Below are 19,521 nucleotides of genomic sequence, written 5' to 3' on the forward strand. Positions count from 1 at the left end.
CCAGACACACACTCAACACATCACACACACACACACACTCACACACACACACACACACACACTCACACACACACACACTCACACACACACACACACACACACACACACACTCTCCTCCTCCTCCTTCCCCCTCCTCTTCTTCCTCCTCTCCCTCCTCCTTCATCTCCTCATCGCCCCCCCCCCTTTTTCCTTCCCTTCTCCTCCCCCCCGGCTTCCTCCCTGCACTCCCTCCCTTCCCCTGCCCTCGTTGAGTTGCTTCCCTGTCCAACTTTCAGCCCCTTTCTCCCTCCTCCTCCTAAGCCAGCCCCATCCCAAGGCGGAGGATTTTGAGGCTGTCCTTGTCATTCAGAAGGGAGCTGGGACAGAGAGAAGGCCCGCCCTCAGCTTTCTAGCCGGTGCCGTCCCCGCGCCCAGCCCAGAGAGCTGGCACCTTTGGGCAACTGCTGCCACCGCAGCCTCGGCTGGCAGGCCGCTGGGCCGCCATGCCCTCCCCCGCTCCCAAGCTCCTCGGCTGGAGGAATGGGAGGAGAGGGGTGGCAGGAGGACAAAGCCTGGGCCCACTCTGGAGGCTGGGGGAGGGGAAGCATTCTGTGGCCAGAGCTGCCACGCTTTAGCCAATCGCTTTGGGCCGAGATGGGTGGGGGAGGAAAGGGCGTCTCCCGAATTTCTGCGAATTTCCCTGGAATCGAGAAGACTCCAACTTCTTCCCTAGGGAATCTTAGGTTCCCTCCCCCACCCTGAGCTCCCTCGCCCAGCCCCCCAGTCCCTCCCTAGAGCTGGGAGTCCCCCAGAGGCCTTTTCACCTGACCGGAGAAGCGGTCTCAGAGATGGGGGGGGGGGGAAGGGTTCATTCCCAGTCACTCGAGGTCTCTTTCAGCTCTTGCTAATTGCTAATGTGGGCCCGAGCGGCTGGAACCCGAGACTAAGGCCAAAAGCTTCTAGGAATCTCGTGTCGCCGACTCTGACACCCCTAATTCCAGCGCTGACATTCTGATTTAGGACTCCTTCCAACTCTCTAATTCACAATATAAACTGTTGCTTTTATGTCGGGGCTCCTAAAGCCGGTTTCATCTCTAGCATTCTCTGCTTTGGAACTAAAAGACAACTTATTAGTTCTATTTACTGGCTCTCCTGCCTGTGCATTTCAGAAGAGAAAAAAAAATAATAGGCCCCCTTCATGTAACTCTTTAGTTCCCTTTCCCCCTATTATTATTCCCCAATTCTTGCCAGAACACTTAAAAGGAAAAATAAAACGTACATTTCATTTCACTAAGTACGAGTATTAAAATCAGGGCAGATCATTGCAACCCTTCCAGAACCACTGGACAGAGAGAACCTGAAGAGCTCTCCCCATGAGAGCCCCTGACTCCTTAACTAGTGGACAAAGTCTCACCAAGAGAGATCAGCAAATCCTTCCTTAAATCAGGAGAGGCCGGATACAGTTCATTCAAGCAATTGCCCATAGGGAACTAAGGTTTCTGGGCCGATAACTGACCTCTCTGCCCACTGCCCACACCACCCTCCCCCCCCACAGATCTGTCATCTCCAGCTCATCCCCCGTCCATAGCTTCAGCCTCAACTTTTCTCTTTGGGCCTCAATCTCTCCTCAGTCTCTAGCCCCCTTTGCTCTTCACTCTCTCAGTGAGCTTCTTTCCTTGTCTCTACAGCATCCCCTTACTCCTACCTTACTGAACCTTAGAAAGAGGAAGTAGGAAAGTGAACTTTATGGGCAAAGTTCCACTGAATATCTCTCTCCCTTCCTCTTTTCCTTTCCCTCTCTCCCTTCCTCCTTCTCCCTCTCTCCCTCCCTCCTTCCCTTCCTCCCTCCCTCTTTGTCTCTCTCTTTGTTTCTCTCTCTCTCTCTTTGTTTCTCTCTCTCTCTCTTTCTCTCTCTCTCTCTCTCTCTCTCTCTCTCTCTCTCTCTCTCTCTCTCTCTCTCTCTCTCTCTCTCTCTCTCTCTCTCTCTCTCTCTCTCTCTCTCTCTCTCTCCATTATTCCAGCCTTGGACTGAAGGGAGACAAAGAGAGGAAAGAGTGAATGAGCCTGGTATACCATTTTGTACCTTGTAAGCAAATTCAAAAATTATTCTGGATTTATATGTGAAAGACAAAGATAAAGAGAGATAAAGAGAGAGCTAGGTTCTCAGCCCCTTCAGACTACCTATTCTAATCTCTTCTGCAAACCCCATCACCCTCTTAGCTCTCATCTCTTATTTTAACTCAGGTTTGTAGAATTGTTTTTTAAACCCTTTCATTGCTCCAACCCAATTCCTGTTGTTTTCTCATAACATCACAAACTTCATTTGGTGCTATTTTTCCCCGCTTCGCCAGAAAGTATAATTCCTGCCTGGGCATATGGTAAAGACTGGAAAAAAAAACCCCACTTGTTTTTAAACATTTAATGGCAAGGAAAGGTGTGAGAGTGTGTGTGTGTGTGTGTGTGTGTGTGTGTGTGTGTGTGTGTGTGTGTGTGTGTGTGAAAGAGAGAGGGGGGGGGAGGGAGAGGAGAGGGAGAAATAGGTGTGGCTAATTTAATAAATTATTCCTGAAAACCTGAAAGACTAATTTAAAAAAAAGAAAGAAAAACTGATATCCAAAATGCAATGGGATAACCATTTAAAAAAGTATCCTTGAAGCAAATCTTTAAGATACGAATGCGTGGGACATGTACAGACACACACACACACACACACACACACACACACAGAATTTATCTCATGCACACACAGGTACTTTGAATGAAGGCTACATTTGACTTGCTCTGCTTCCACTTGCTGGATAGGGTTCAATCCCTTAGCTTATAATTCCCAATCACTATACTACCCTACACAACTCTATCCTTCCTCCTTTTGAGATACAAAGAAGATTACGTTCCCTACTCAGCTTCCTCCAGGAGATACCTTGTAAACTAATACTTTCACTTTTGCACTTATTGGAGATAGGGGTGCAATGTTACCTTGAAGGAGCAGTTCCAGCCTGTGACAATTGTAGAAGTTGCTGAGGAGCCATGAAGTCTACTAGCTATTAGGTCACTCCAGACTCACTACCTCAAGTGTGCTTAAAAAACATACTCATCCTGCCAGTCAAATCCTGGCTTTTGCAAAATGATCCCGTTAAATATAAAGGAGAAATCTCCCAGGCCAATCTTTTAAATAAAAATGAAGCAATCCAGTCCAACTTTCCCTTTTAACTGGTACCCCTTGAATTGTTAACCACCTACTAATTTAAATTAATAGACTCCTCCACATCTCTGTCCCAGATGTGTCTGGGGGTGGTTGGCCAGAACTGGGGCCAAGCATCACTCTGCAGTGTCTGGGCAGAATCTCTGTTCTCCTGATTTCCAGGCCCCAAAATGTTTAGTTTCATTTGGCTGACCTAATAACATCTCCAATCAATTCCACCCCCTCCACCTTTTCTTTTCTCTTCTCTTTCCTTCCCTTCCTTTTTCTTATTCTTTTCTTTTCTTTGTTTCTCTCTCTCTCTGTCTCTCTCTCTCTCTCTCTCTCTCTCTCTCTCTCTCTCTCTCTCTCTCTCTCTCTCTCTCTCTCTCTCTCTCTTCTCTCTCTCTCTCTCTCTCTCTGTCTCTCTCTCTCTGTCTCTCTGTCTCTGTCTCTGTCTCTCTCTCTCTCTCTCTCTCTCTCTCTCTCTCTCTCTCTCTCTCTCTCTCTCTCTCTCTCTCTCTCTCTCTCTCTCTGTGTCTCTCTCTCTCTCTCTCTCTCTCTCAATTGGGTTAAGCGACTTGCCAGAATCACACAGCTAGAAAGTATTAAGTGTTTGAGTCCCTGTTTCACTCAGACCTTCCTGACTTCAGGGTGGGTGCTCTATTCACTGGGCCACCTAGCTGCCCCATCTTCCCTTTCTTTCGCTTTCAAAATTGGAGCCATTTCCCTGAAGAAATGTAAAATATAGTTGCTTTCCTATTGTCCTTCTCTTCTGGAAAGAGTACTCTAATGTCCACCCACCCCCACAAAAATATAAAAATAGAAAGTGTAAATCAGGGATAATAATACTTGAGTGGGACTTTACAGTGATACAGAAATGTGTAATATTCCATATTACCCAGGGTATTTCTGCAGTTGTTTACGCCATGTTTTATTCTATTTAATTATATTCTACCAATATGCAACATTACCATAATGTTGCGGCGCGTAGCTTTCTGTTTGCTAACCCATATTCTAATATGCTCACATATCCATGTAATTGTTACCTTCTCTTCCACGAAAATGAAAGAACTGGCCAATCCAGCGGGGATTGGCTGGGCCCGGGTTGCCAGGGAGGAAAACCCAGCTGTTTGAAATGGCAAGCCTGGCCCTGGGATCTCTGTTTATTCCTCCGCTTAGCGTGGCCAGCTTTTTATACAACATAAATGGTGGTGTGAAGAGGAGCCCGTAATTGCCAAAGGATAATAGGAAAATGCATCCACTGAAGGGAAAACTGAAAACCCTGGTTTGGCTGAGGGGATTAAAACCGGCCCCCGCCCGACTCACCTAAAGCAGCAAAGTTCCCTTGGTACCCGGCAGGGCTCCGCTTTCTCTTGGGGTGCAGAGCCCTTTCAGGGTAGCATCTATACAGATGCCAAGGGGGGGACTCTCCTTCTCTCTGTCATCGCTCTCCTCTCTTCTCTCGTCCAGTTGAACTGATGGGCTCCAGGAGCCCCCTAAAGAGCCATTCCTCGTTAGCAGAGGCCTCCTCCAACCTCTTCCCACCCCTCCCTGGCACTGTTTGATTTGTAAAATCAGTTGGAGTTGACCCCCCCCCCCCCCAAGGTGACGAGAGTCTCTACTTGGGATTCTTCCGACACCTCCCGCTGCGGGCTCCCGGACAGGCCACTTGGCCTTTTGCAGCTTCAGTTTCCTCATCGATCAGAGAGGCATAAGAATAGCAGCTGCCTCCCAAGATTGCTGGGAGGATCAAGTGATGGTGAAGGTGAAACTTCTCCGCAAACTTTAGGGGATTCTATAATTGCTGCTATTCCTATTAGGCGCTGCCATAAATGTCGGGAGGTCCCTGGGTACATCGTTTCCGGGGGCCCTGGGCAACTCGCTGGGGAAAGGCGTGTCCATACCGGGACTTCGGGACGTGTGCGTGCTCCGAGGCCGCTTGGAAGCGCGGAAGCCTCCTGCCGCTTCAGGTGGGAGCGAAGAGCCGCCGCCTCTGTGGGGACCTCGTGTTTACGGCGGGTCCTTTGGCAGAGACAATAGGCATCTGTGGGGAGTCCCAGCTGGCGACGCAGCGATGCAGCACTCGGACGGGGGCACACACCAGTGTGTGTGTGTGTGTGTGTATGTGTGTGTGTGTGTGAGTGTGAGAGTGTGTGTGTGTGAGTGTGTGAGTGAGTGTGTGTGAGTGTGAGTGAGTGTGTGAATGTGTGAGTGTGAGTGAGTGTGTGAATGTGTGTGTGTGAGTGAGTGTGTGTGTGAGTGTGTGAGTGTGTGTGTGAGTGTAAGAGTGTGTGTGAATGTGTGTGTGTGAGTGAGTGTGTGTGAGTGTGAGTGAGTGTGTGAATGTGTGAGTGTGAGTGAGTGTGTGAATGTTGTGTGTGTGAGTGAGTGTGTGTGTGAGTGTGTGAGTGTGTGTGTGAGTGTAAGAGTGTGTGTGAATGTGTGTGTGTGTGTGAGTGAGTGTGTGTGAGTGTGAGAGTGTGTGTGAATATGTGTCAGTGTGTGTGTGTGTGTGAGTGTGTGTGAGTGTGTGTGTGTGTGTGTGTGTGTGTGTACACATATTCGCGCGCATTGATAAATTATATGCCTCTGTATAATAGTTGGCCCCGTGAAACGCACAAGGAGAGCTATTCAAAAATGTTAATCCGCTTATGAAACCGGCCGGTTCCACTGGGGCGGCTTTTACAGCCAATCCGCCACCCTCGCTTCCTGGCTGACCGCGGCGGCGGGGGGCCGCCCCTCCCCTCGGGAGCCGCGCGTCCGCTCTCGGGCCGGGCGCGAGCGGCCCCGGAGCCCGCTGGGGGAGGCCGCGCGGCCAAGCGCAGGGTGGTCGGCCCGGCCGCTGCCCTGGCCCGGCCCCGGCTCCAGTCTTTCTCCCTCCCCGGGAGGAAGGGCGCGGGGGGATGGGCAGCGCTGCCTCTGGGTAGTCAGTGCGGGGCCCAGGACGGCTCCTCTCCCCGGCGAGCGTAAGAAAAGGCCTATTGAGAAGGGGCTTCCCGAAGACGCCCGGGAGCCGTCCCTGCCCCCGCGCCATAAATATCCGAGGGAGACAGGTTGACTCTCATAAAGGACTCCCCCCCCCCCCCCCCGACAAAGCAATCCCGCCCACAACAACCCCGAAACGCTTCGCGCACCGCAGCGCCAAAAGCCTGGCCTTGAACTCCCGACGCTCGGGGTTCTGGGCCGGCGCTCGTCGGGAAAAGGGGGCTTTCCCCAGGGAGGAGATCGGGCGCCAGGGGTTCTTTCTCAGCCCTTCCCACGGGGCAGAACAAATAGACCTCCCGTGCCGGTCGCTCTCTCCGTGGGGACCGGCCACCCACGCAGGTTGTTAGGAGGAAAGCACCTTGGGAAACCACAGAGCGCTGCAGAAGTGGCCTCTCCCAGGCTCCTCAGTCCCCCCCCCGATAAAAAAAGGGCCTTGCGCCGGAGGCCCCAGCGGGTCCCTTTCAGCTCTGAAGCTGTTGGTCCCGCCAGCCTGTCTCCTCGGGCATCGGGGCGTCGGTCAAGTTTAGAAGGTCACCTAGCCGAAGTCCGGAGTCCTCCAGGAATTGGGGAGTCCCTTTTCTCAGTGTAGCTCAGACTGGCCTCCAGGGACCTCCCGGAGCCACAGGAGGCACTTGGGTTTTGGAGGGGAGGGGTGGAGGGCCGACAGCGGGCTGGCTCCCCCGCAGCAAGCCCCCTCCACTCCCACGGGCGGGGGCTCAGGGCTGGAGGCGGCGATGGGGGCTCGTCCTTAGTTCTCCGGGAGGACCAGGACATCAGGGGGTGATGCGGGGACATGCGCGGGACTGAGATTGGGGCAGAGGCCCGGACCAGCCGAACGAGCCTGCGGGAGTCACCGGCTGCCGGTTACCCGGCCGCCCGAGCTCCCGAGCGCGCGTGGGGCCGAGCATTTCACTCGGGACCGGGAAGCCTGCGATTTCCCAGCGACGGAAATTCCTCTGGAACGGCCCTTGCAGGAGCTCGGGGATCGGCGTGGGGCTCTGGGAGCTCTAAAATGATCGGGGTGTCCAAAAGTTTGGGTGCAGAGAAAAACGAGTGTGTGTGTGTGTGTGTGTGTGTGTGTGTGTGTGTGTGTGTGTGTGTGTCTGTGAGTCTGAGTCTCTGTGTGTGTGTGTGTGTCTGTGAGTCTGTGTGTGTGTGTGTGTGTGTGTCTGTGAGTCTGTGTGTGTGTGTGTGTCTGTGAGTCTGTGTGTGTGTGTGTGTGTGTGTGTGTGTGTGTGTGTGTGTGTGTGTGACAGAGAGGCAGACCAGAGGGAGGGGAGGGAGGGACACAGGGAGAAGATACAGACCCAGACAGGCCGACAGACTGACCAGGGACAGAGACAAAGACAGTCAAGGACAAGGACGAGCCATCTACAGAGAGAAGGAAGGGGAAGAGGGGAAAAGACTTAAAAACAACAACCGGGGGACAGACTGACAGGGCTCTAGTCCTTGGCTTTGCCACTAATAGCTTGCGGGCATTTTCCCCCCTTCTAAAGCCGACCTAGGATTTCCCGGGTGGAAGGAGCTCGTGGGGAGGAAGCTCCTCCTGCCACAGCAGGGCGCACCGACCCGGGATTTCTGCCTAAGACACTCTCCCGGGGGCACCAAGAGCTTAAGGGCCTGGCCGGGGTCACATGGCCCCGGATGTCAACATGCGGCTTCTTGACTGCGAGTTAGCCGCCGCTCCACGAAGACTTTCTAGAGTTTTTCCTTTTCTTAAAAGAACATTAAAAGAAACTGAGGCTAGCCACGCAGCAGCCTGACACTTGTCAAAGCTTTCTCCCCAGTTTACAGAAGAACAAGCTGAACGTCATAGATCTAGAGCCGGGAGGGAGCTGAGAGATCATCTAGGGCAGCCCCTGAAGAGCGGCGCCCGGGTCCCGCAGGTTCCGAGAAGCCGGGCTGGGAGGAGGAGCTTGTTCCTGGCCTAGCGGCTCTGACTCTCTCTGTCTCTGTCTGTCTCTGTCTCTGTCTGTCTCTGTCTCTGTCTGTCTCTGTCTGTCTCTGTCTGTCTCTGTCTGTCTCTGTGTCATCCACACACACACGCAAAGGGCGTGCCCCCCAAAGAAACTCCAAGGCGGCGGCGCCTTCTTCTCCACCGCGGGTGAGCCAATGGGATCCCCGGGATGCGGCGCGGCAGCTTCCTCTCGCTGGGACTCAGTTCCCGCGTCCGCCACACACGAAGATCGGACTAGATCATCCCCGCCGTCCCCTTTAAACCCGAAACGCCCACGAATCCACCGCACGCTTCCTTTGGGCTTAATGGCTTTCCATTCCCGAAGTGCCGGAGCCCCCTCGCCCGCCCTTAGCCCTTGTCCGCACTCTCACTCAAAACAAACAGATTGAAAAGCTCCCCCCCCTCCATTTCTGGTGCGACTCCTAAAAAAGACTAGAGGCCTTTCGCTACGACTGTGTGTTCGGCCTTGTCTACACTTGTTGGGGGTAACACACACATCCATAAACATTTATTAAGAGCCGACTGTGTGCAAGGCCCTGCTTTTAGCTGCGAAGGAGCGTTGCAAAGATGAGTAAGAGCTGGGCTCTGCCCTCCAGGGGTCCCGAAGGGAAACGGACTTGTGCGAAGAGGCACAGCACGCCAAGGACTCGGCTCGCCCCGTGTCAAAAAGCCAGCTCTTCGTTCTCCCTTAGAACTCCACCCGCCCTCTTGGAACGCGGAATGCCCGGTTTTCTTCCACCCACACGTGTCCCTAAAGTTGCCTCGATTTTCATCCCCCCTCTTTCCATCACAGCGGAAGGAACGCTGACATGTGCAGAGCGCGGCTCAGGTCCTGCTTCTGCCGGCCAGGAGCTGGAACTCTGGACATTCTACATACTCATTTGTAAAACGAATACAATAATCCTGGCCCTCCGTGCCCCACAGAGTGGTCAGGGAACCATACAGTGTCGTAAGAGTGGCAAGGTGAAAACGCCGTAGAAATGTGACTTATTCTTTCTCCACAAGTCAATCTCCTCTTTTCTTTCTTTTTTTTCTTTCTTTCCTTCCTTCTTTCCTTTCCTCTTTTCCTTCCTTCCTTCCTTTCCTCCTTTCCTTCCTTCCTTCCTTCCTTTCCTCTTTTTTCCTTCCTTCTCCTCTTTTTCTTTCTTTTTCTTTCTTTCTTTCTTTCTTTCTTTCTTTCTTTCTTTCTTTCTTTCTTTTTCTTTCTTTCTTTCTTTCTTTCTTTCTTTCTTTCTTTCTTTCTTTCTTTCTTTCTTTCTTTCTTTCTTTCTTTCTTTCTTTCTTTCTTTCTTTCTTTCTTTCTTTCTTTCTTTCTTTCTCTTTCCTCCCTCCCCTCCCTTCCTTCCTTCCTTCCTTCCCTCCCTTCCTTCCTTCCTTCCTTCCTTCCTTCCTTCCTTCCTTCCTTCCTTCCTTCCTTCCTTCCCTCTCTTCCTTCCTTCCTTCCTTCCTTCCTTCCTTCCTTCCTTCCTTCCTTCCTTCCTTCCTTCCTTCCTTCCTTCCTTCCTTCCTTCCTTCCTTCCTTCCTTCCTTCCTTCCTTCCTTCCTTCCTTCCTTCCTTCCTTCCTTCCTTCCTTCCTTCCTTCCTATCTCTCTGCTGCAGTCTGTCTCCTTGCACCGGGGCTAATGTTTCGTTATGCTTCGTGCCTCATCAATACCGCTTTGGGAGTTTATCGTTTAAAGCTTTCCCCTAAAACAGCTACGTCTCCCGAGCGCCCCAGAGCTCACTAGCATCTCTGCTCTCCGAGACTCCGCATACATTTTGCTTCCCTCCCTCTGCTGCACTTCTCCTATACCGTTGTGTGATTATACTTTGTTAGTCTTAGAGAGAGAGTGATGTATTTCCTTGAGTGCTGAGCAGTTTCCGCGTCCACGAGCCCTCAATAAATATTTATTGGATAAAGAAAGGGAGAATTAGGGAGAAATGTCCATCCCCAGCCGTTCATTCTCGGCCCATCTCCTCCCCTCTGCAAAAGCTTCAGGGGTCGTTTTGTTCTCCGCCCCAAGCCCGTCTCCCACGTCCCTGGGACCGGAATGAGTATCCCACTCTTCCTCTCGCTGCTTCTAGAACGGGAACGACCTTTTTCGAAAGAATGTTTGTGGTCGGTAGACAGATGGAGGCAGAGGGCAGACAAATCGATTGCGGGGTGGCTGAAGTGTAGAACCCTTTGGGGCTAAAGACAAGAGTCTGCCGAGAGCTCTTAAGACTGGCCAGGAGCCTTGAATGTCGGGGCAGGAGATCCGCTTTAGAATGAAGGCTTTCCAGCGTGTGTCTGAGCAGGTTGCTTCTCTCCCCGAGTCTCGGTTTACCTCTTTAACCCGCGATCCTAATTCGGCCCTTAAATCTCCCCCACACGGTCGGGATCCTAATTCGGCCCTTAATTGTCCCCCACGCGGTCGGGGTGAAAGAGCTTTCCCCTTCAGACTCGGAGTCCGCGCGAACTCTGCCCGCAGGGAGCGGCTGAGGGTCAGCGTGCCTTGGTTCCACTCCTAGAAGCCAAACCCAAAGAGCAAACGCCCCGGGCCCCGGACGGCTGCAGCCTCGAAGCCCAGCTCCGGGCCCGAATTGTCGCCCGCTTCACGTTTTAACAATTGAATTGCATTAAACCTGAATTTCAGGTTCGCGGGTGGAAAATAGTCGCCCCGGCCTCTTCCGCTGGGATTGAGAGTTACTTGGATCTGGAAGTTCAACAAAGAAAAGGGGAAAGTCTCAGGCACGGAGGTGAGCAGCTACCTGTCCCATCGGAGGCCGGGGAGGCCGGGCTCCGGGGCGGTCCCCTGCGCTCTGCAGTGGCCCGAAGCTTCTCCCCGGCCCCAGCTGCTCTCCCGGCCAGCCGTTCTACCTACTCCCAGTGTCCCTCGGTCCCGAGCGCTCATTAGGGAAAGAGGCCGAGACAAGCCAGGGATGGAGGGGAGATGAGGGAGCTCCGGCCCCGCGCCTGGCCCGGCGGGCCTGCCACTTGAACGATCTCCCAGAGGCCATCCTAGTAGTTCTGTCCCGTCTCGTGGACTGAGACCAGAGGCCGAGGGCTTTAGGGTGGCCTTGGCTTTGGAGGACAGGAAAAAGCCCCGGTTTTCCCAGCATTCCCCTTGGAGCCCAGCCCCAGGCTTCCAGGCCCGGGTTGAGGGGGTCCACGGTTCAAGGGGCCATCCAGCCCCGGCGGGGTGGAAGGAAGCGCCGGAGCCTAAGCGAGGGATCTTGATCAGTGATTATTTTTACCCTGCGGAGAAGCTGTCGTTGGGACCTGAGCTAGCCCTTGGGGAAGGAAGAATTCAAAGAGAAAAACAGTTGGCAGCTCCTCCCGAGGGCCAGCCGCGGGACTGAGTTTTTCCTACATTGTAAATAAAATATATCTTGAAAAAAGCCGTGCTCGTGGAAGGAGCTACACTTTTCGCCTATGTCGCCTTTTAAGCAAACCCTCTTATTTCCCCAAACTTTATTGGAAAATCGTTCTGGTGCTGATGGGGAGTTGGAAATGTCCATGCGGATAACCTCCCAAGTTCCGAAATAAACCTCCAAGCCTTTGCCCAGGGCCGACACTTCCTTTTGGTATTTACACAAGAGCTGATTCGATGTGGTTGAAGTGAAATCTCAATAATGCTGATCTGAATTCATCCGAGCAATATTTTCCCTAACAGTCCTGTGACAGCCCGGCAGATCAAGTCCAACAAAGAAACCAGGGGAAGGGAGCCCGAAAGGAAAAAGATAGGGGTTTTCCACGTCCTCATCTAGATCACCCTTCTCATCACCACTTGGGAAACTTAAGGGGGGAAAAAAAAGTGCGTTTCCTCCCGAGGGCTGGGGAGAAAAGTTTCCAGGGCCCCGCAGCCCCTCTCCAGCCCCCAGTTCTCAGCACTGTTGAAGTGAGGCGCATTTAAATGATTAAAAATGGTTTGTTGTCATTTAAAAACGAAGTGCTTCAAAACAATGCTGGACCCCCTGGGATTGGCAGGTTGAGCGATCAGATGCTCCTAGATCAGCCATACTGGGAGGGCCAGACTTTCGGAATCCTATGGGAAGAACTCTTTGAAAATCAAGGAAAAGAGGCGCACAATCCTAGGGAACTCGTTGCATTGAGAAAGACTAGAGGTGGTGCGATTAGAAAAACATTTTCTGAAAAAGCCTGTACCCTTACTGCAGGGTAGAATAAAAATGAGAGAGGAGAAAGCTTTAGGGCCCTGAGTGGGCTAGGAAACTCGGCCGAAAACGCGTGAAATTTTGGAGAATGTTTTGGAAATATTGGACATATAAAATGGGTGTGTTTTCGGGGAAATGTAGTGGAAGCTAAATCCTTTATACTTAGACGTGATCGAAAGTTATTTGTTGAATCCAAGGAAACGAGCCACTTCGTATGAGGAAGAACCAGCAGCGAGTAGGCCTGAAGCCGGGCCACATTGGAGCAGTGTTGTCCCCACACTGACACCTCCCCGCGGATTTTTATGCCCACGAGTGGCCATGAAATTGAGCAGCGAAGTTGCCCACACAGCTTTGCTCGTGCTAGTAAGTGGCTGCCATGAAAGGCTTCCCGGCACGCGGAAGGCCACCATTTGGACCTTGGGCCCGAAATAAAGCCACCAATAATAAGATGGGGGCGGAGGACTTTTCGGGGCCCGATTCACAATTCCGGGAGGCTTCAGACACGGGCAGGAGCCGGCGGAGGCCTCGGGGTTGTGGGCTGCTGGAGAGCGCCTGGTGAATGCTTGCTTTCACCCTTAACCGAATTGTCTCCCGCCGGGATCCTGGGCTGCCCCCGAGCGTCCTCGTGAGACAGATTGGGGCCGAGCCCCCGACTGGGCCTCCGAACGGGAGAGCGGCGGAAAACCGCCGAGCTCGGCCCCCGAAAGCTACCCGTCCCTCTGCCAGTTTGGAGCTCTTCCTTTCTGGAGGAAGCGAAACTAAGAACTCTCGGTGCCGCCTCTCCAAGTCTGCGGCGATTGGAAAAACGGGCCAGGCAGCCGGTCTGAGCTAATGGGCGGCCAAGTGGGAAGGGGGAGGGGGCGCCGGAAGTATTTGGCTTAAAAAAAACGAAAGGGAGCCCTCGGCCACCCCAGGTTAACTTCCCGTGTGTCGCTTTCTACGGACGTGCTTTTGGCAGCGAAAGATACACGACATGCATCCAGAACCGTGTGTTCAACTAAAGTTTATAAATTAAAAAATAAAAGCAGATATGGCTTACAAATAGTCACAATTCTTTAATATTCTGGTTGAGTGCATGGTGCCTTGGAGAAGCGAAGAGGGGACCTGGAAGACAGCCTCGGGAAGCGCTAGACCAGGCTAGAAGGCTTGCTTTCTTCAGGATTGGGAGGGGAGGGGGAGAGGGGGAGGGGGGGAGCAGGAGAGAAAAGGGCAAGGGGCTTAAGGCACTGGAGAGGCTGCAGATTTCTATCTGGAGACAACGGTTTCCGAACACTGACTAGAAATATTCCCATTGGATACAAAAATAATGATAACAATAATAATTTTAATACAGCTGGAAAGTGCTACGAGTCGTAACTCCCTTTAAAAAAAAGAAAGAAAGGCGAGAGTCTCCGGGAAGTCTCCCCCAAGGTGGAGCGACTGCGTGGGCTGGGGCCGCGCTGGGCCGCGCGGGGTCCCGGGGGCAGGCCGCGGACAGCGAGGCCTACTTGCGTTCGGCACAGACGGGGCCCGCTGCGGGGTCACAGACTCGGGGCCGGAGGGGCGGGCGGGGGTCGGGGACAGGCACAGAGACACCAAACCCCAATCCAAGTGACCGAGCCGGCCGCGGCGCTTTCCGACGCGCCCTCCGGGCCGCCCTGGGCACGGCTCCTCCGGGTTTGGGATCGAACGAACCCCTTCCCCTGACTCCATCTCAACCCAATTAAAAAAATAGATAGATATGTATGTACAAATATCTCGCTAGCATGGATACCATGAACTCGTTTGGCCGAACGGGCGACACTCTCGGCTTGCTGGGTAACGCCTGGGAAGTCGGGCAGCTTGGAGAGTAACGGTTCCCCGGCCGCCCCCGCGCCTTTAACCCGCCCGCCCCCCCCAGTCCCCCTCCTTCCCCCGTCCTTAAAGAAAAGCCGCCTCGGATCCGAGAGCCGGCGTGGCCCAAGTCAAGAAATCGTAATAAATAGTGTCCTGGAGAGGTCGCCGTCGGGGGGCGGCTCGCGCCGAGGCCGCCCCTCACTGGGTGCCCGCGGCGGCCGCGCAGGTGGAGAGCGCCCAGCCCGGGAGGCAGTAGTAGGGGTAGTAGTAGGAGGGCTGCAGGGAGAGCAGGGAGGGCGGCCGCAGCACCTCGCCCGGGTGGTACTGTCTCTGATCGTCCCTCACCAGCACTTTGACCGCCACCTTCTTGGCGGCCGGAGCCGAGGCCAGCAGGTCGGCGGCCATCTGGCGGCGCTTGGTCTTGTAGCGCCGGTTCTGGAACCAGATCTTCACCTGGGTCTCGGTGAGCTTCAGCGACGCGGCCAGGTCGGCGCGCTCGGGGCCCGACAGGTAGCGCTGGTGGTTGAAGCGGCGCTCCAGCTCGAAGACCTGCGCGTGCGAGAAGGCCGCCCGCGAGCGCTTCTTGCGCGGCTTGGGCGCCGACTGCTCCTCCTCGCCCGGGCCGCCGGCGCACAGCAGCGGCTCGCACTTGCCTCCGCCGCCCGCGTCCTCCTCCGTCCGGGGGCTGCGATCTGCTGAGGCCGGGGTGGGGTGGGGGAACAAAGCGAGAAACAAAGTCAGGCTCCGGCAGCCCCAGGAGGAGCCGAGGCCCTGCCTGCAGCCTGCCCGCCCCGGGGAGAGCTGGAGGGGCTGGGGGGGGGGAGGGAGGGAGAACTGGACGGACCGGGGAGCCTTCCTGCAGGCCCGGCTCCCGGCCCCAGCCCTGCGGCTGAAACTGTCCCTCCCTCGCCGAGAAGCCGGAGCCGGGCCCCCACGGATGCCGGGGCTCCGTGTCTCTGGCTCTCTCCTCCTCTGTCGCCTGTCGCCCTGCCTCTGGCTGTCAGTTCGATCCCCCTCTCCCCCTCCCCCAGCTCTACCACCTTTTCCTTCTGTCCGGCCTGTCTCTTTGGCCCCCACTCCCGCGCGTACACGACACAAACGCACACGCGCGCGCACATTCATACACAATCCAAACCCATACCCATACATCCATACACGTACACAAGAGCCGCGTAAGCGCACACGAGACAGCCCAAGAACGCACACACACTCATGCACACGCGCGCGCTCACACACATTCACACAAGCACAGTCACACGCGCACACACACTCAGCCCCCCCCCCCCCAGCCCCACGCAAGTCTCCCTGTTTCTCATGAGTTGCTATCATAGTGGCGAAGGGAGTGGGGGGTGGAGAGAGTGGAACTACGCAGCTTCCCCCCCACCCCCAGGTGACAGGAGCTGCTTGGGGCAGTCGGGACACGCGCTGGGCTCGTGGTGTCCCTCTCCCCTTTTGCGGCTCCGCACCCGGGGTGGAAGTCGGAGGCTGGGACAGGGAGCCAGGACCTTTCCTATTTCCTTGGGCGCCCTTTCCTTTTTTTTCCCCGGGAGTTGAGGGGTGTGGAGGCTGGCTTGCCCCTCGTTTCCTAACTGCAGCTCCGGTCTCCCGACTCCCGACCCTCGGGGAAAGCGAGTCCCTGGGAAGCCGGCCTTCGGCAGCCAGTCCCAAACTGCCCGGCGCTCCACGGCGCCCCGAGGCCTAGGACGGCGGGCGCTGGGGCTCAGCTTCGCGGAGAGCCGGCGTCCCAGGGCGGGCGCTCTCCGGGAGGACGCTCGGCCCCGCGGGCTCCTGGAAAGGCTTCCCCGCGGCTGCCCTCGGTGCCGGGCCTCCTCCCCCGCTCTGCCCTCGGCTCGCTCGGCTCGGAAGCAGGCTGTGGAACCGCTGGCTCCGCGGGGCCCCGGCGCCGAGTTCGCCCGGCCCCGGCTCTCCTGCCTCGCCCTGACTAGGCTTTCGTGGCGAGTTCTCTTGGCTTTCATCTTGTTCCGTTCCCTTCAGGTCTCCCCTTAAAGAGGGACCGGGGGCTTCGGAGGCCACATTGTCGCGCACCCCGGGCTCCCCGGCAAGGCTAGGATGCTGCGCCCGTTTGGGAAGGGAAGTGGGGAAGTGGGGTCCCTCGTTCAGCGGGGCGCACGTGCCCGCAGCCGGGAGTGGGGAGCTCGGAACAGCGCGGAGGCTTGTCTCGAGGGGTCCCCTTCCCCTAGGGAAAGTGGGCTGGGTCCTGGCTCCGAGCTGCCGGGCAGGAGCTCGCTTACTCCTCGGTCCCACCCCAGCTGGCCCCGGGGCCGAGCCCACGCGCGATACGGCATTCCCGGACTCGGGTCCCAGGCTGCGGGGGCCCCGTCTCCTCCTCCTCCCTCCGCTCCCGTCGCCCAAAGCCCGCTCCCCTCCCCTCCCGCTCTCCCAGCCACTCGAGCCGACCTGAGACGCTGGCTGACATCTCGCTGTCACTGAGGCCGGGGGGCTCGTCCTCCAGCTCCTTGGCCCGGGTCTCGGGGCCCGGCGGCGTCTCGGGGGGGCGGCCCGCGCCGCCGGCCAGCCCCGCCAGCCCCGCCGCCTCCGCCGGCCCGCGCCGCTCGCCGTCGTTCTCGTCGCTCAGAGCCGAGTCCGAGTCCCAGCCCCTGGGGCTCCCCGCCGCCCGGCCCCCGGCCCCCGCCGCGGCCGCCGCCGCTCTAGGCCCCGCGGGGGAGGGCAGCAGCAGCGTCTCCCCCGCCCCCCCCCACGGCCCCGGGGTCCGCGTCTCCAAAAAGCCGCCAGCAACAGGCTGGCGCGGCGGCCGCGGCTCCCCGGGCCGAGCCGCGCGGGCCCGCCCGCTCCTCCTTCTTGTTAAGGATCGCCTGGATGGAGAAGGGCGTCAAGGTGCCGGCGCCGCGGACAGCCATGGGCCCCCCGAGGGCCAGCGGGCCGGGCCCGGGCAGCAGCAGCCACGGCGGTCCGGCCCGCACGGAGAGCAGCAGCGAGCGAGCCCGCGAGCCGCCGGGAGGAGAGCACCGATGTGCCTGGAGGGCCCCCAGCCCACTGCTCCGCGCGGCTCCCTCCCTGTCACCGAAACCTCCGCCCCACCCCCACCCCCCCTCTCCTCGGCCCTCCCCGGCCTCCAGCCTCCCGGGCCCGCCCCGGCCTCGGCCCCCTCCCCGCCCTCCGCTGCAGTGCCAGAGGCTCCGCGGGGCTCAGCTGGAGGATCTCATGGCGCGGCCCCCGCTCGCTCGGGAGTGGAGGGGCTCGGAGGGGGGGCGCGGGGGCGGGGGCGGGGAGAGGAGGCGGTCTGCCCGGGAGCAGCCTCGGCGTGCTCCCTCTCGGGAGCCGGGCACCCGAGGCCGCCCGGGACCCTTCCCCTGCCTCGTTCCCGTCCTGGTCCTCTCTCCGGCGCTCGGGGCCCTCCGGCGGGGCTCCCTCTCCAGCTGTGGCTCCGGGAGCCGGCCGGGCTGGGCAGCTGGATCGGGCCCCGCAGGACGCTTTCCCCGCCCCCTCCCGCTTCTATCTGTTTCTTTTCTCTTTCCTTCTCCCTTTTCTCCCAGCACTGGTGTCATTGCTCACCTATGAGTGACAGCTGCGGCCCACGCCTTCCCATTGGGCGGGGCCGCACGCAGCCCGGCAGCTGATTGGCCCGCTCCGGCTGGGCAATGTTGATTTTAACCGACCGAACGGTGCGAGTCGCGGAGGGGAAGCCTCGGCTCGGGGCTTAACCCCTTGCGCTCTAGCTGCTGCTCCCGCACACGGGCTCGGGGGCCGGGCGACCTCGCAGAAACGCAGGGGTCCCCAGGGAAACTTCCCCTGGCCATGTATCTCTCTCTGTTACTGCATTCCAGCGCACGCAAAGCCCCCTGAGCCCAAAGGCGAAGGAGGTTCCGGCAAACGGGGACACCCGCGGCGACAACTAGTAGCTCTTTTCTAAAGATTCGATAAATCAGCAGATAGGACACGCCCCCTTTCCCCTGCTTCCTGTGACTCAGTCCTAGGCGGATTCCGTCCCCTGGTCCCTGCAGAGGTCTGGGAAAGCAGTCCCCTAAGTAAAGCGCTCCCCAGCCAAGTGATCCCTCTTTCTAGAGACCCCGCAAAACCCGCAGCGTCTTCCGGACGCCCCGAAGAGTCGGAGACCTCAGGGCCGCGAAGGCTGCGTTTCACTCTGAGCTTGCCTCATCTGGTTCCGGAAGACGACTCTTCCGAATTTTGCTTGGAAGTAAAATTCAACCCCAGTTGAACACGTTTAGGCTTAATTATAAATAACAAAATTCTTAGAAACTGGCACCAGTTTGCTGTTCTTCTGGCGGAGGGGATACACTGAAAATTATTTTTAAAAGGCAGACTTTAGATCCACCGAAGGAACCAATTCTTTTGCAAACTATTGCGATGCACATCGGCCATGAATGTCACACAGTTTCGGTCAAGCGACACCGTCCTCCTCCGTAAAAGAACGTGACATTACGCTGAGTTCACAGTGGGCCAATGCTCATCCTCCAGATGGCGGGGATTACTGAGTCCGCCACTGACGGCCCGTCTCCTTCCCCCCAATTTTGTTAGAGAGAGAGAGGGGTTGCCGGGGCGGTACTCGAGGGAGCCGCCACTATCATTCACAAATCCCAGCCTGGAAAAGGCCGTTTGCGGCCCCGTTTCTGTTTCTAACACGTTTCCCTCCGCCTTGCTTGTTGCAGTTTTTAGACTACCTTTAGAAAAACTTCAAGGGAGAAATCATTTCTTCAGGCTCCTCGGCGGGCAAACGCTGCCCGGGAGAGGGAAATGATTTGGGGCTGAAGGTAGGAGGAGGGACGGAGGATCTGGTCCTCCCCCCGGTCCTGCAGCGCCGGCCCGAAGCACCAGGGGATGGTGGCTGAGGACCGAGTTTTGGGCTCCGACGTTGCCATGGCCAAGTGACTGTGGGCAGGTCGGCAGCTTTAAGGACTAGGCTTGGACGGGAATGGAGCATCCCGGGAGCGCCGGACCCGCCCGAGATGGGAACTGAGAAAAGAGCAGCCGGGGAGCTCTGGGCGGGAGGTCGCCCAGGGAGCCACAGCAAGCCGCTGAGCCGGGGACTCCCCAGCAGGGGAGGGGGCGTCCTGGGGGCTTCATGATGTGTGGGTGCCTCCTCTGTGACCGGCAGGACCTTTACGGAACACAACTGAGGCTGGCTTGGCTCTAAGCGCGAGGTGTAAACCCACCGGTTCCGTTTCCGCGTTAAAAAGCGGCTTGGAGCTGCACTGGGCCGCCCTCAGGGGTAGTTATTGCTGAGTCTGCCGCAGGGACAGTAGAGTGGGCCGGGGGCGAGTGGAGTGAGTGCGCGGTGCGGTTTCCTGGGCCTGGGTGAATGTTCTCGGGGAAGGGGCTGAGGGGGACGCCGGGGACAGCCGGGACGGGAGGCGTGCGTGCAGGGCACGCTCCGCGGGAAGCAGCTGCCAGGAGCGAGCTACTGGGAAGAAAAGCCCGGCCGGGGGGCCTGGGGGGCGTTTTACGTTCCCGGACTCGTGCTTCAGGGAC

The 19,521-nt window shown here is 57.1% G+C and overlaps 1 protein-coding gene across 1 annotated transcript; it reads right to left on the reverse strand.

Moving 5' to 3' along the window:
* Positions 1-13,268: 13,268 nt before the first annotated feature.
* Positions 13,269-17,081, reverse strand: NKX3-2 (NK3 homeobox 2). The gene is given in 3 exon segments (XM_074273444.1): positions 13,269-14,744; positions 16,471-16,759; positions 16,761-17,081. Coding segments are annotated over 3 exon segments (954 nt in total). The 5' UTR covers positions 16,932-17,081; the 3' UTR covers positions 13,269-14,250.
* Between the last annotated feature and the right edge of the window lie 2,440 nt (positions 17,082-19,521).

This window comes from Sminthopsis crassicaudata, chromosome 6, assembly GCF_048593235.1.
Source record: "Sminthopsis crassicaudata isolate SCR6 chromosome 6, ASM4859323v1, whole genome shotgun sequence".
Taxonomy (NCBI): domain Eukaryota; kingdom Metazoa; phylum Chordata; class Mammalia; order Dasyuromorphia; family Dasyuridae; genus Sminthopsis; species Sminthopsis crassicaudata.